Raw genomic sequence first — 12,742 nt, 5'->3', positions numbered from 1 at the left:
CTGCAAGCATACCAACTAATAACACACAAGGCTAGGCACTTGAGAGGTTTAGCCAATGTCCATGTGAAGTTTCTGGTAATGTGCTGTCATACAGTGAAATCTATATTTTCAACACTGCCCTTTATTGGACAGATCTGTGAGCACCTTGAGAAGTGTCTTACTGAGTTCCTGTGAATGTTGAGACAAAACTCGACCCCCCCCCCCCCCCCCCGGCTATAGTGATGAGTGTGTATGGAATGGCTTGGACATTAAAGGGATGCTTTACGGTGCATGTGTGGGATGGTGTCAACCTGGCACATCACATGGCAGCCAGGGTTTACAGAGTCAAGTGAAGTAAATCTAGCCATGGTGATGCCATCGCTGGCCTCCCGGGCAGCAATGTTGTCAGGGACTGGTGTCCTGTGTCCTGTGCAGCATCAGGTGATGGCGGAGAAGGTTGGTGATGTTGTTGGTGTGCCTGGTGATGTTGGTGTTGGGGCTGAGCGTGGAAGGAATCAGAGGAGCAAGGTGAGATAGTTTCTAGGGCACCGATGTTACTGCAATAGATGGCAGCTGTAGCTGAAATGACAGAGCGATCTGTCAATGGTGAGGTGGCACTGGACATACAGTTGGCTCTAAACACGTGCAAGCTAAAGAAATCTCATGTCTTACAAATGCAGTAACCAACATTTTCTGCGCTCTGAAACTGACCATCTGCAACATGGCATCCTTTACACCACTTCTGCAGCTGTCAGCTTCTCAGATACGTCAGAGCCGACTCAAACCACGCCAGGGTGAGCTGGTGTGTTCCCCGAGCAGCAGGTAACCAATGGGGGAGTAGGTAAAATTGGAAGGAAGCCTCAAAATACCAATACATTGGCTGTTAACAAGCCACTGGTGTCGGGACAGTTCTCCACAGACAGACCCGTGACCTGGGAGACTCGCGTGGAGGCGGGCTTCCTACCCGCTGTCAATCATTGCTATTTTGACCTCCAAACCCACCCTCTGAGCGCTGGCAAAATCCAGCCCTTTGACTGAGAACCGGTTAACAACAGAAGACAATCTAGATAAATTATAATTTATTCATAAGCATTGACAATCCCATCTTGTCTCTGTAGGAGCTTTGCTGGCTGCCTTTTGGAAATCCAAGTAAACTACATCTACTGGTTAGCAATGTGCCCTGGCAACTGAATAAAGTATGGAGACATAGAACAATGGTGTTTTTGTAGTGGGGGGTAATTTTCTAAATATGTACAGACAGTATGGAACCTTGCCCTAATATTGAGATATTGCAGGCATCGTGCCCATGATTTTCCGATACGAGGTTCCCTGCCACTCGCGCTTGCACAGAAAATTACCCCCCAGAGAGTATACACAGGAGAATGCTCTTTACACAGAAGGATGCTCTTTACACAGAATAACTACCTCATTTACACAAGAGACATTTGCTATTTGTACTGCTGATGTATGCAGCTGAGACAGTGCGTGAATAAATCGCAATTCCAAATGTATACAATTGTACGTTACATAAGAGAACAGAGAGCAGGATGTTAAAGTGGGTAACCTAAGGGTTCAGGTGGTGTTCCTAAACAACCTCATTTCTGCCCCATGGTTTGAGACACTATCTGAACCCATTGCTCAGGACACAACCTTGTCACCTGCTCGAATCACCATCACCCATTGTTACGAGTTATAACCTACCTCTTCAAATAACTCTAAACTGTATGTGTTGTCATCGTCTGCAAAATACACGATCCCTTGCTGTGTGTTGTTTAAATTGAACATTTCCCGAAGCCACCTCAATGCCAGGTTTCTTTGCATGGTGCCACGGGGGAATCGAGGATCCCGAATGTCCCCTCTCAGCTTGTAACTGCGTGGTGTCTCTACATTCAAGTGTGTGTAGTTAAGGCCCGTCTCCTTGAGGAGTCGGGTCACCAGTGTCGTTCTTCTCTGTGCATCCTCCACCACTATCCAGTGGAGGTTGGGCACGTGAAGTAGGGTGTTGGCAACCCTCGTCAGTTCTGCCTTCTGTACAGGCCTGCTGTAAGTTGGAGTGATGACATGAATTGTGGGGAGGATGTCTGACCAGGGAGGAGGCCGTGTATAAACATATTCTGTCCTGATCACCTCCACAATATCCTTATCTGATGGACAATATTCCTTGGAGTCTGATGACTGACCAAGATCTCGGCGGTTGCCATTCTCACTCCCATCATCTGAAAGAAAAATGACAAAACTTCATCAACTTAGTTTTGTTTCTCTAACATTTACAGTGACTGAGTACGTTCTAAACCTTTGTTATTGGTAATTGGTACCAGTAAAGAGGAGCTCAGACTCCATCACTAGATGGCGCTCCACATTACTCTATCCACTGATCCCACCATGTTTCTGTGCAATATATTATAATAATGATTACACTTGCATTTATATAGCATATTATCAGATCAAAACAAAACAAATCCAATGAATTACTTTTGGAATGCAACCGCTAATAGCAGCTATTCTGCACAAACAGAATTGGCCTTTTGGTTTGGTGATGTTGGCCTGTACACCAGGAGAACGCCATACTCTTCTTTTAATATTGCTACAGGATCTTTAACATCTACCCCAACCATTCAGACTGGACCTTGCCTTAATGACTCATCCAAAGGATGGCGCCTCTGACAGTGCAGCACTCAGTCAGTACTGCGCAGCAGTGTCAGCTCAGATTATGCACTCAAGTGCTGGTGCGGGGCCGACTGCCTAATCCTCTGACTCAAAGGCAGGAGTGCTACCAACTGAGCCAAGCGGAAACCCAATGACGTGTCCAATACAGTTACAGTTCAGAAATGTAACAAGTAAATGAGGGCACCACAGAGTGCAGGGAATTGGATTCACAATTACAATTCTGCACCTAGCTAGTATCTGACTTCAGTCTCGCTTTCAAGGGAAGGAACTGACTGGGGATAGAGTGCTATCCCAAATGAAGGAGGGGATAATAAAACCCAAGGACCCAGGGCCTGATAATCTACATCCCAGGGTACTTAAGGAAGTGGCCCTAGAAATAGTAGATGCATTGCTGGTCATCTTCCAGAACTTGATAGACTCTGAAACAGTACCCATGGATTGGAGGGTAGCTAATGTTACCCCACTATTCAAAAAAGGTGGTAGAGAAAAAGCGGGGAATTATAGACCGGTAAGCCTGACATCGGTAGTGGGGAAAATGCTAGAGTCTATTATAAAAGATGTAATAGCAGAGCACTTGGAAAGCAGTGACAGGATCGGACAAAGTCAGTATAGATTTACAAAAGGTAAATCATGCTTGACTAATCTACTGGAATTTTTTGAGGATGTAACTGGTAAAATAGATAAGGGAGAACCAGTGGATGTGGTGTATTTGGACTTTCAGAAGGCTTTCGATAAGGTCCCGCATAAGAGATTAGCGTGCAAAATTAAGGCACATGGGATTGGGGGCAAGGTATTGACTTGGATAGAGGACTGGTTGGCGGACAGAAAGCAAAGAGTTGGAATAAACGGGTCGTTTTCCGAGTGGCAGGCAGTGACTAGTGGGGTACCGCAAGGATCGGTCCTAGGACCCCAGCTGTTCACAATATATATTAATGATCTGGACGAGGGAATTGGATGTAATATCTCCAAATTTGCAGACGACACAAAGCTGGGTGGGAGGGTAAGCTGTGAGGAGGATGTCGTGAAACTCCAGTACGATTTGGACAGGTTGGGTGATTGGGCAGAAACATGGCAAATGCACTATAACGTGGATAAATGTGAGGTTATCCACTTTGGTGGCAAAAACAGGAAGGCAGATTATTATTTGAATGGCAGTAGATTGGGAGAAGGGGAAGTGCAAAGAGACCTGGGTGTTCTTGTGCACCAGTCGCTGAAGGTAAGCATGCAGGTTCAGCAGGCGGTTAAGAAGGCAAACGGTATGTTGGCCTTCATAGCGAGAGGATTCGAGTACAGGAACAAGGATGTCTTGCTACAGTTGTACAGGGCCTTGGTGAGACCGCACCTTGAGTATTGTGTGCAGTTTTGGCCGTCTTACCTGAGGAAGGACGTTCTTGCCATGGAAGGAGTGCAGCGAAGATTCACCAGGCTGATACCTGGGATGGCAGGAATGACGTATGAGGAGAGATTGGGTCGATTGGGCTTATACTCACTGGAGTTTAGAAGATTGAGAGGGGATCTCATCGAAACCTATAAAATTCTGTCAGGCCTGGACAGACTAGATGCAGGAAGGATGTTTCTGATGGCCGGGGAGTCCAGAACCAGGGGTCATAGTCTAAGGATAAGGGGTAAGCCATTTAGGACTGAAATGAGGAGGAATTTCTTCACCCAGAGAGTGGTGAACCTGTGGAATTCTCTGCCACAGAGGGCAGTGGAGGCCAGTTCATTAAATATATTCAAGAAAGAGTTGGATATATTTCTTAAGGCTAAAGGGATCAAGGGATATGGGGAGAAGGCAGGGACAGGGTACTGAATTTGGAAGATCAGCCATGATCTCATTGAATGGCGGAGCAGGCTCGAAGGGCCGAATGGCCTACTCCTGCTCCTTTCTTCTATGTTTCTATTAAAGCTTGCCTTATGTCCTGAGTGCAGTTTATACAATATTACAGGGCCAAATATCGGCACAATATTTGCAGGCCATCCTTTGACTTCTCAGTTACTGTCACTCTATGATCCTGCTTGTTCACATTGTGCTTCTTCAACACACACGTACACATACCTAATAAGTAAATCATATTTAATTCTTCAGTAAATCTCCATCACTTTGGCCTGGAGTTGGATGAAAAGTAGTTCATTATCCTGCACAAAAACAGACTGAATCCGGCCTCCGCCCACCATTTGATTTTGCTGCCATATGGCAGTCACCTATTTTGTAATTTCACTCGGGAATGTTGATTATATCATAGATATAACCAGATTAATCCAGTTTTAGTCAGCCTTTTGAATTAATGATCAAATCTAATTTCTATTAATCTCTTTTCAAGCCTAATTTTTAAGTAAATTTATATCCAATATTCAAAGATCAGGTTTGAGGTATGAAACATTTATAATACTCATGATATTCAATTGAATTAGCCCTTCAACTGATAAAAGTATTATATTACTGATGCACCATCAATTACTCAAAAGACTGAGGTTGAGCGAGTAACAACCAGGCTTTTATTAACTAAAGAATGAAGGTCTTGTCTCGAGTGGTCGACCCGTCCAGAATACTAAGGGACTGGGAGGTAGTCACTTATATACCTGGAATAGTGGGAGGAGTCAGCCGAGGCATGTCCAGACCTGTACCTAGTGGAATACACATACAGACACAGACAGGTATGACAGTGGTTTACCACAATTACCAGGGCCAATATTGGATTGCTAGATACTCACGATGTGGTCTCACCAAGGCCCTGTATAACTGCAGCAAGGCATCCTTGTTCCTGTACTCGAACCCTCTCGCTACGAAGGCCAACATGCCATTTGCCTTCTTAACCGCCTGCTGCACCTGCATGCTTACCTTCAGCGACTGGTGCACAAGGACACCCAGGTCTCGTTGCACTTCCCCTTCTCCCAATCTATTGCCATTCAGATAATAATCTGCCTTCCTGTTTTTGCCACCAAAGTGGATAACCTCTCATTTATCCACGTTATATTGCATCTGCCATGCTTTTGCCCAATCACCCAACCTGTCTAAATCATCCTGGAGTTTCTCGGCATCCTCCTCACAGCACACACGCCCACCCAGCTTTGTGTCATCTGCAAATTTGGAGATATTACATCCAATTCCCTCGTCTAGATCATTAATATATATTATGAATAGCTGGGGCCCAAGGACCGATTCCTGCGATACCCCACTAGTCACTGCCTGCCACTCGGAAAAAGACCCGTTTATTCCAACTCTTTGCTTTCTGTCTGCAAATCAGTTCTCTATCCAAGTCAATACCTTGCCCCCAATCCCATGTGCCTTAACTTTACACGCTAATCTCTTATGCGGGACCCCATCGAAAGGCTTCCGAAAGTCCAAATACACCACATCCACTGGTTCTCCCTTATCTATTTTACCAGTTACATCCTCAAAAAATTCCAGTAGATTAGTCAAGCACGATTTACCTTTTGTAAATCCATGTTGACTTTGTCCGATCCTGTCACTGTTTTCCAAGTGCTCTGCTATTACATCTTTTATAATGGACTCTAGCATTTATTTTCCCCACTACCGATGTCAGGCTTACCGGTCTGTAATTCCCCGTTTTCTCTCTACCAACTTTTTTGAATAGTGGGGTAACATTAGCTACCCTCCAATCCACGGGTACTGTTCCAGATTCCATCGAATGCTGGAAGATGATCAGCAATGCATCTACTATTTCTAGGGCCACTTCCTTAAGTACCCTAGGATGTAGATTATCAGGCCCTGGGGATTTATCGGCCTTCAATCCCATCAATTTCCCTAACACCATTTCCCTATAAATACTGATTTCTTTCAGTTCCTCCCTTTCATCAGACCCTATGTTCCCCGGCATCTCTGGGAGGTTATTTGTGTCCTCCTTTGTGAAGACAGAACCAAAATATGTATTTAATTGGTCTGCCATTTCCTTGTTTCCCATTATAAATTCCCCTGATTCTTGTAGTGTATGTAACCGTTCCACCTTTAAGAGAACTATTTTAAGGGTTGCACTACTTTATCTTGGCTGCTGTATACTGTAATACCGGTGGTGACCACACCGGTATATAAGTGCTGTGTAATGATTTATTGGGCAGTTCCGCCCTGACCTTCAACTAGTAAAGACCTGTTAAAATTTACTCTTGTGGTCTGTGTAATAATTCTCATTATAACACACAGACTTAACAATTCTGACTGCAAGGGACCTACGCTTGACTTCACCAATCTTTTTCTCTTCACATATCTATAAAAGCTTTTACAGTCAGTTTTTATGTTCCCTGCAAGCTTACTCTCATATTCTATTTTCCCTTTCTTAATTAATCCATTTGACCTCCTTTGTTGAATCTTAAACTGCTCCCAATCCTCAGGTTTACTGCTTTTTCTGGCCAATTTATATGTCTTCTCCTTGGATCTTATGCTATCCCTAATTTCCCCCCTTAGCCACAGTTGAGTCACCTTTTTTGTTTTATTTTTATGCCAGACAGGGATGAACAAATTCTGTAGTTCATCCATGTGATCTTTAAATGTTTGTCATTGCCTATCCACCATCAACCCTCTCGCTACGAAGGACAACATACCATTTGCCTTCTTAACCGCCTGCTGCATCTGCATGCTTACTTTCAGCAACTGGTGCACAAGGACGCCCAGGTCTTGTTGCACTTCCCCTTCTCCCAATCTATTGCCATTCAGATAATCTGCCTTCCTGTTTTTGACAAGTGGATAACCTGTCATTTATCCACGTTAATTTGCATCTGTTATCCACGTTAAATTGCATCTGCCATGCTTCTGCCCAATCACCCAACCTGTCCAAATCATACTGGAGTTTCTTGGCATCCTCCTCGCAGCACACATGCCCACCCAGCTTTGTGTCGTCTGCAAACTTGGAGATATTACATCTAGTTCCCTCGTCCAGATCATTAATATATATTGTGAATAGCTGGGGTCCAAGGACCGATCCCTGCAGTACCCCACTAGTCACTGCCTGCCACTCAGGAAAAAGAGCTGTTTATTCCAACTCTTTGCTTTCTGTCTGCCAACCAGTTCTCTATCCAAGTCAATACCTTGCCCCATCCCATGTGCCTTAATTTTACACGCTAATCTCGCAGGACCTTATCGAAAGCCTTTTGACAATCCAAATACACCATATCCACTGGTTCTCCCTTTTCTATTTTCCCAGTTACATCCTCAAAATTCCAGTAGATTAGTCGAGCACGATTTACCTTTTGTAAAGTCATGTTGACTTTGTCTGATCCGGTCACTTTTTTCCAAGTGCGCTGCTATTACATCCTTTATAATGGACTCTAGCATTTTCCCCACTACCGATGTCAGGCTTACCGGTCTGTTAATCCCCATTTTCTCTCTACCACCCTTTTTGAACAGTGGGGTAACATTAGCTACCCGCCAATCCATGGGTACTGTTCCAGAGTCTATTGAATTTTGGAAGATGACCAGCAATGCATCTACTATTTCTAGGGCCACTTCCTTAAGTACCCTAGGATGTAGATTATCAGGCCCTGGGGATTTATCGGCCCTCAATCCCATCAATTTCCCTAACACCATTTCCCTACAAATACTGATTTCTATCAGTTCCTCCTTTTCATTAGACCCCATGTTCCCTGACATCTTTGGGAGGTTATTTGTGTCCCCCTTTGTGAAGACAGAACCAAATTATGTATTTAATTGGTCAGCCATTTCTTTGTTCCCCATTATAAATTCCCCTGATTCTGACTGCAAGGGACGTACGCTTGATTTCACCAATCTTCTCTTCACATATCTATAAAAGCTTTTATAGATGTCAGTTTTTATGTTCCCTGCAAGCTTACACTCATACTCTATTTCCCCCTCTTAATTAATCTCTTTGTCCTCCTTTGTTGGATCCTAAACTGCTCCCAATCCTCAAGTTTACTGCTTTTCTGGCCAATTTATATGTCTTCTCCTTGGATCTTATGCTATCCCTAATTTCCCTTGTTAGCCACGGTTGAGTCATCTTTTGTTTTATTTTTATGCCAAACTGGGATGAACAAATTCTGTAGTTCATCCATGCAGTCTTTGAATGTTTGCCATTGCCTATCCACCGTCAACCCTTTGAGTGACATTCCCCAATCAATCCTACCCAACTCACGCCTCTGACCATCGTAGTTTCCTTTATTTAAATTTAGGACCCGTGTCTCTGAGTCAACTACTTCATTTTCCATCTTAATGAAGAATTTGATCATATTATGATCGCTCCGACCCAAGGGGCCTCGTACAACAAGATTGCTAATTAATCCTTTCTCGTTACATAATACCCAGTCTAAGATGGCCTGATCTCTGGTTGGTTCCTCGACATATTGGTCCAGGAAACCATCTCTTAAACACTCCAGGAATTCCTCCTCCACAGTATTGTTACTAATTTGGTTAGCCCAATCTGTATGTAGATTAAAGTCACCCATGATAATTGTATCTCTAAATTCATTGTGAGCAATGTGTGGGTCCCATATAGTCTTAGACCAGGTTAGTCTTCATTACTTTAAGGCTTATAAATAAAGTTGAGTCCTATGGGGTTAACAGGCAGATTTTGGGTTGGATAATGAACTGGTTGCATTCTCAGAGACAGAAGGGTAGTTATCAATGGTTCTGTGCAGGGACTGGTCACTAGTGGGGGCCCACAGGGATTTTTATTAAGGTTGATGCTCTTCATCTGTAACAATGATCTGGATGACAGCGTCAGGAGAACTGTTCACAAGTTTGCGGATGATACAAAGTTACATGCAGGTGTAAGGACCTTAGATGAGGAAAAAATAGATTGCAGGCAGATCTAGATGCAATGGGGGAATGGGCCGATATCTGGCAGATGTCTTTTAGTATAGATAAATGTGGCATTATACACTGTGGGGCAATACAAAGCATGTGTACACCATAAAACTTGTGTGCCCAAGCCTGCTGAACAGGAGAAGGAGTTAGAATTTAGAAAAATGAGAGGTGATCTCATTGGAACATATAAAATTCTTACAGGCCTTGACAGGGTAGATTCTGGGAGGATGTTTCCCCTGGCTGGGGAATCTAGAACTACGGGTCACAGCCTCAGAATAAGGGGTCAGTCATTTAGGACATGGATGAGGAGGAATTTCTTCACTCAAAGGATTGTGAATCCTTGGAATTCTCTACCCCAGAGAGCTGTGGAGGCTCAGTTGTTGAGTATATTCAAGACAGAGATCGATAGATTTTTGGATATTAAGGGAATCAAGGGATATGGGGATAGCGTAGGAAGGTAGAGTTGAGGTAGAAGATCAGCCATGATCTTATTGAATGGCAGAGCAGGCTCGAAGGGCCGAATGGCCTGCTCCTGCTCCTATTTCTTATGTTCTTATAAGCTGGGTGCTACAGTGCACGAATTATTGAAGGCCCAGGACCAGTGGCGTGAGGCTACAGCAAAAGCAAGTGAAATGTTGGAAAGTATTTCTGAGACAAACAGCAAATACTATTCTGTCCCTGTATGAGGCTTCAGTCTGGCCTCACCTAGAACTCCGGGATTGAGTTTCCTGCAGGGGTTCTCCCAGTCATCTGCTGTAACTTCCTAAATAGGTCTCAGATTCTTCTACTTTGATTTTTTGCTTCTCCCAGGAGACTCCGTGGCTGGTGGGAGGGGGAGGAGGGGATGAGGATGATGGTGAGCAGAAGTTACACAATGACAGTATAGGACAGGATGATGGGCCCCAGCTGCTCCTGTTCATCTGTTCATATGTTTTAATATTCTCTAATGTACCAGAGTTTCAATCATGCTGCTTTCCTGTTTTTTTCTGTTGTGAATGTGTGACTGGGTCTGATGAATTTTCTAATTAACTCTATCGCACAACTGATGATCTGTTATTTATTTTCCAATGTTTTCTATTGCACTCGCTCTCCAGTACTACAGTACTTTCCTTTCTCATTCAGTTACTGTTTCCTTATTCATATTCACCTCAATCTGTTTCTTTTAGGAATCTGTCATTTGCCTGATTCTTTCAGCTTTCCTGCATCTTGGACAGAGCCCAAAGAGGAACGTCCAGTGGGGAGGATCCCACACCTGTTACTGGACTGGTCTGATGTTTCTTCCATTAATTTAAACGGAAGGAAAGTCAGATGGGTTCTTTTACTGGCATGTGACCAATTTTCCTCTCTACGTTCCACCGAGGCAATACTTAATGACCAGGCAGTAAAGACGAAAATCTGCCCACTAGATTATGCTTAAGAACATAAGTCAAAACAATTGAAAATAGTTTATTTAAAGTAAAATAGCCATATAAAATCTAATAACACTCCTGTAATAGTTTCAGTTTATAAAACTTCCTTTAATTGTTTCGCTTTTTAATCTAAACAGAAATTATGGTTACTGATTTTTCTCGATTACCTAGAAATGACGTTGCAATACAGGAAACTTTGTGCTATCCGGCACCGACGGGACCGAGCTGTTGCCGTTCCTTCAAAACTGCTGGACACACCAGCGTTAATGTTGAAGCATACGGAGCTTTTCATCTCCTTATCTGACAACAAACACTGTTGCTTAGCAACCGCTTCTAAGCAGTCAGCCCGTACCTTGGAAGCGTCTCTCTGAAGCTGTTGCTAAGCTACAGAGACTTTGCAGAGCCTGACTGTTGGAAAAAAAAGCCACGAGAAGAAAAAAAACCTAACAAAACGGCTCCTGATTTTTGCCGGTGGCTCGAGCTTGCCGGACATTTAGCCTCCAGATAACACAAAGTTTCCTGTATTAGCATTTGTAGGACGTTTCTCTATCTACTATTTTAGCGGGTATATTAAGATATGCGGTTAATGTCTCCTTCAAAATAGTAGACAATGTCACACAAACATGGTAACTGTTTGCCTTCTCATATCGCATCTCTAGACTCACATTTTTCAGATTCTGAGACTCCTACATCTAGAGAACATTGTGGAACATCTTGCTTCATATTTCTTTGAAGAATCATTTTAAAAATGCTGAGCTGCCATTTTGGTGAGTCAGTAAGCCTGGTCATCACTTACCCTTTCGCAGGGCCAGCAGAGGTGAGACGGTGTTTTGGTGCCAAACTGTAATAAGCAGAGTCCAGGGTAAAACAATCAATACAATTGCGAGGATGTCTCGTCTCTTCGGCATCTCCAGGGCTGGTCCTTCATTTCTTCATCACCTACCACAAACCCCACAAGGTTCAGAACTACAGTATATTCAACAGACACGAGAGTTCAAAATGTTCTACACAAGGGGTACAAGACATTTCTCTAATATAAGACTTTGCATACAGAAGATCCTATTCTAGTTTTGGGGCAAACAATGGCAGCATAGTGGAGCACCCAGAGTGCTGGGGCATAGTCTTCCACCCACACTTCTCCATGTGCTGAATTTCTGGTTGCAGCTGTGCTGTCTCGTGGAAACGGAGAGTTTAGGCCAAATGGAAATCAGAAGAAGAACTACTCCAAGCATTTCTTGCAATCACATCAGAGAAGCAGTGACAGAGCCCTGGGAGATGGTTACTGTCTTGGCCTCTCAAGTCAGCAATGTTGTGTCAACCTGGAGAAAATGCCTTAGGGGGAGGCAGTCTCAACTCCTGTAAATTGCAAACCAAAATCAATGATATCCTAACTCAGGAGAGACAGTGTCCTCGGGGAGTCTCATTCTCAAATATGAGATTAAAATAATGTCTCGCCTTTTTAATCTTGGATTCTCTTGATATGATTATAAATAAATGATTTTAAAAGAGTACTTGAATATTTTCCCTAATTGTTTGGGTGAGAAAAGAAAGACTTGCATTTATATAGTGCCTTTCACGACCACTGGACATCTCAAAGCACTTTACAGTCAATGAAGTACAGTCACTCAGCAAGGTCCCACAAACAGCAATGTGATAATGACCAGATGATCTGTTTTTGTTATGTTGAGGGATAAATATTGGCCAGGACACCCTACTCTTCTTCAAAATAGTGCCATGAGATCTTTTTACGTCCACCTGAGAGAGCAGACGGGGCCTCTGTTTAACGTCTCATCTGAACCTCTGACAGTGCAGCACTCCCTCAGCACTACACAGGAATGTCAGCCTAGCTTTATGTGCTCAAGTCTCTGGAGTGGGACTTGAACCCACAACCTTCTGACTCAGAGGCAAGTGTGCT

General features: G+C 43.6%; 1 protein-coding gene across 8 annotated transcripts in view; it reads right to left on the bottom strand.

The window, feature by feature from the left end:
• Window positions 1-12,742, bottom strand: part of LOC147100377 (galactosylgalactosylxylosylprotein 3-beta-glucuronosyltransferase 1) — a 233,570-nt gene that overhangs the window by 49,294 nt on the left and 171,534 nt on the right. For all 8 annotated transcript variants that reach the window (XR_015073725.1, XM_085968032.1, XM_085968034.1 and 5 more), the window contains 2 exons: window positions 11,624-11,766; window positions 1,681-2,195 (listed from right to left, as the gene is read on the bottom strand). Coding sequence is in view for 7 of the 8 variants with exons in the window: in XM_085968032.1 (XP_085824158.1) it covers window positions 1,681-2,195; window positions 11,624-11,735 (627 nt within the window). In the remaining variant the exon portion in view is untranslated. The remainder of the gene's footprint in view (window positions 1-1,680; window positions 2,196-11,623; window positions 11,767-12,742) is intronic.

The sequence above is a fragment of the Somniosus microcephalus genome, chromosome 26 (genome assembly GCF_052327205.1).
Source record: "Somniosus microcephalus isolate GS21.2 chromosome 26, FLI_Smic_1.0, whole genome shotgun sequence".
Lineage (NCBI taxonomy): Eukaryota > Metazoa > Chordata > Chondrichthyes > Squaliformes > Somniosidae > Somniosus > Somniosus microcephalus.
Note: the sequence above shows the minus strand (reverse complement) of the source record. Positions and strands in the feature narration are given on the sequence as shown.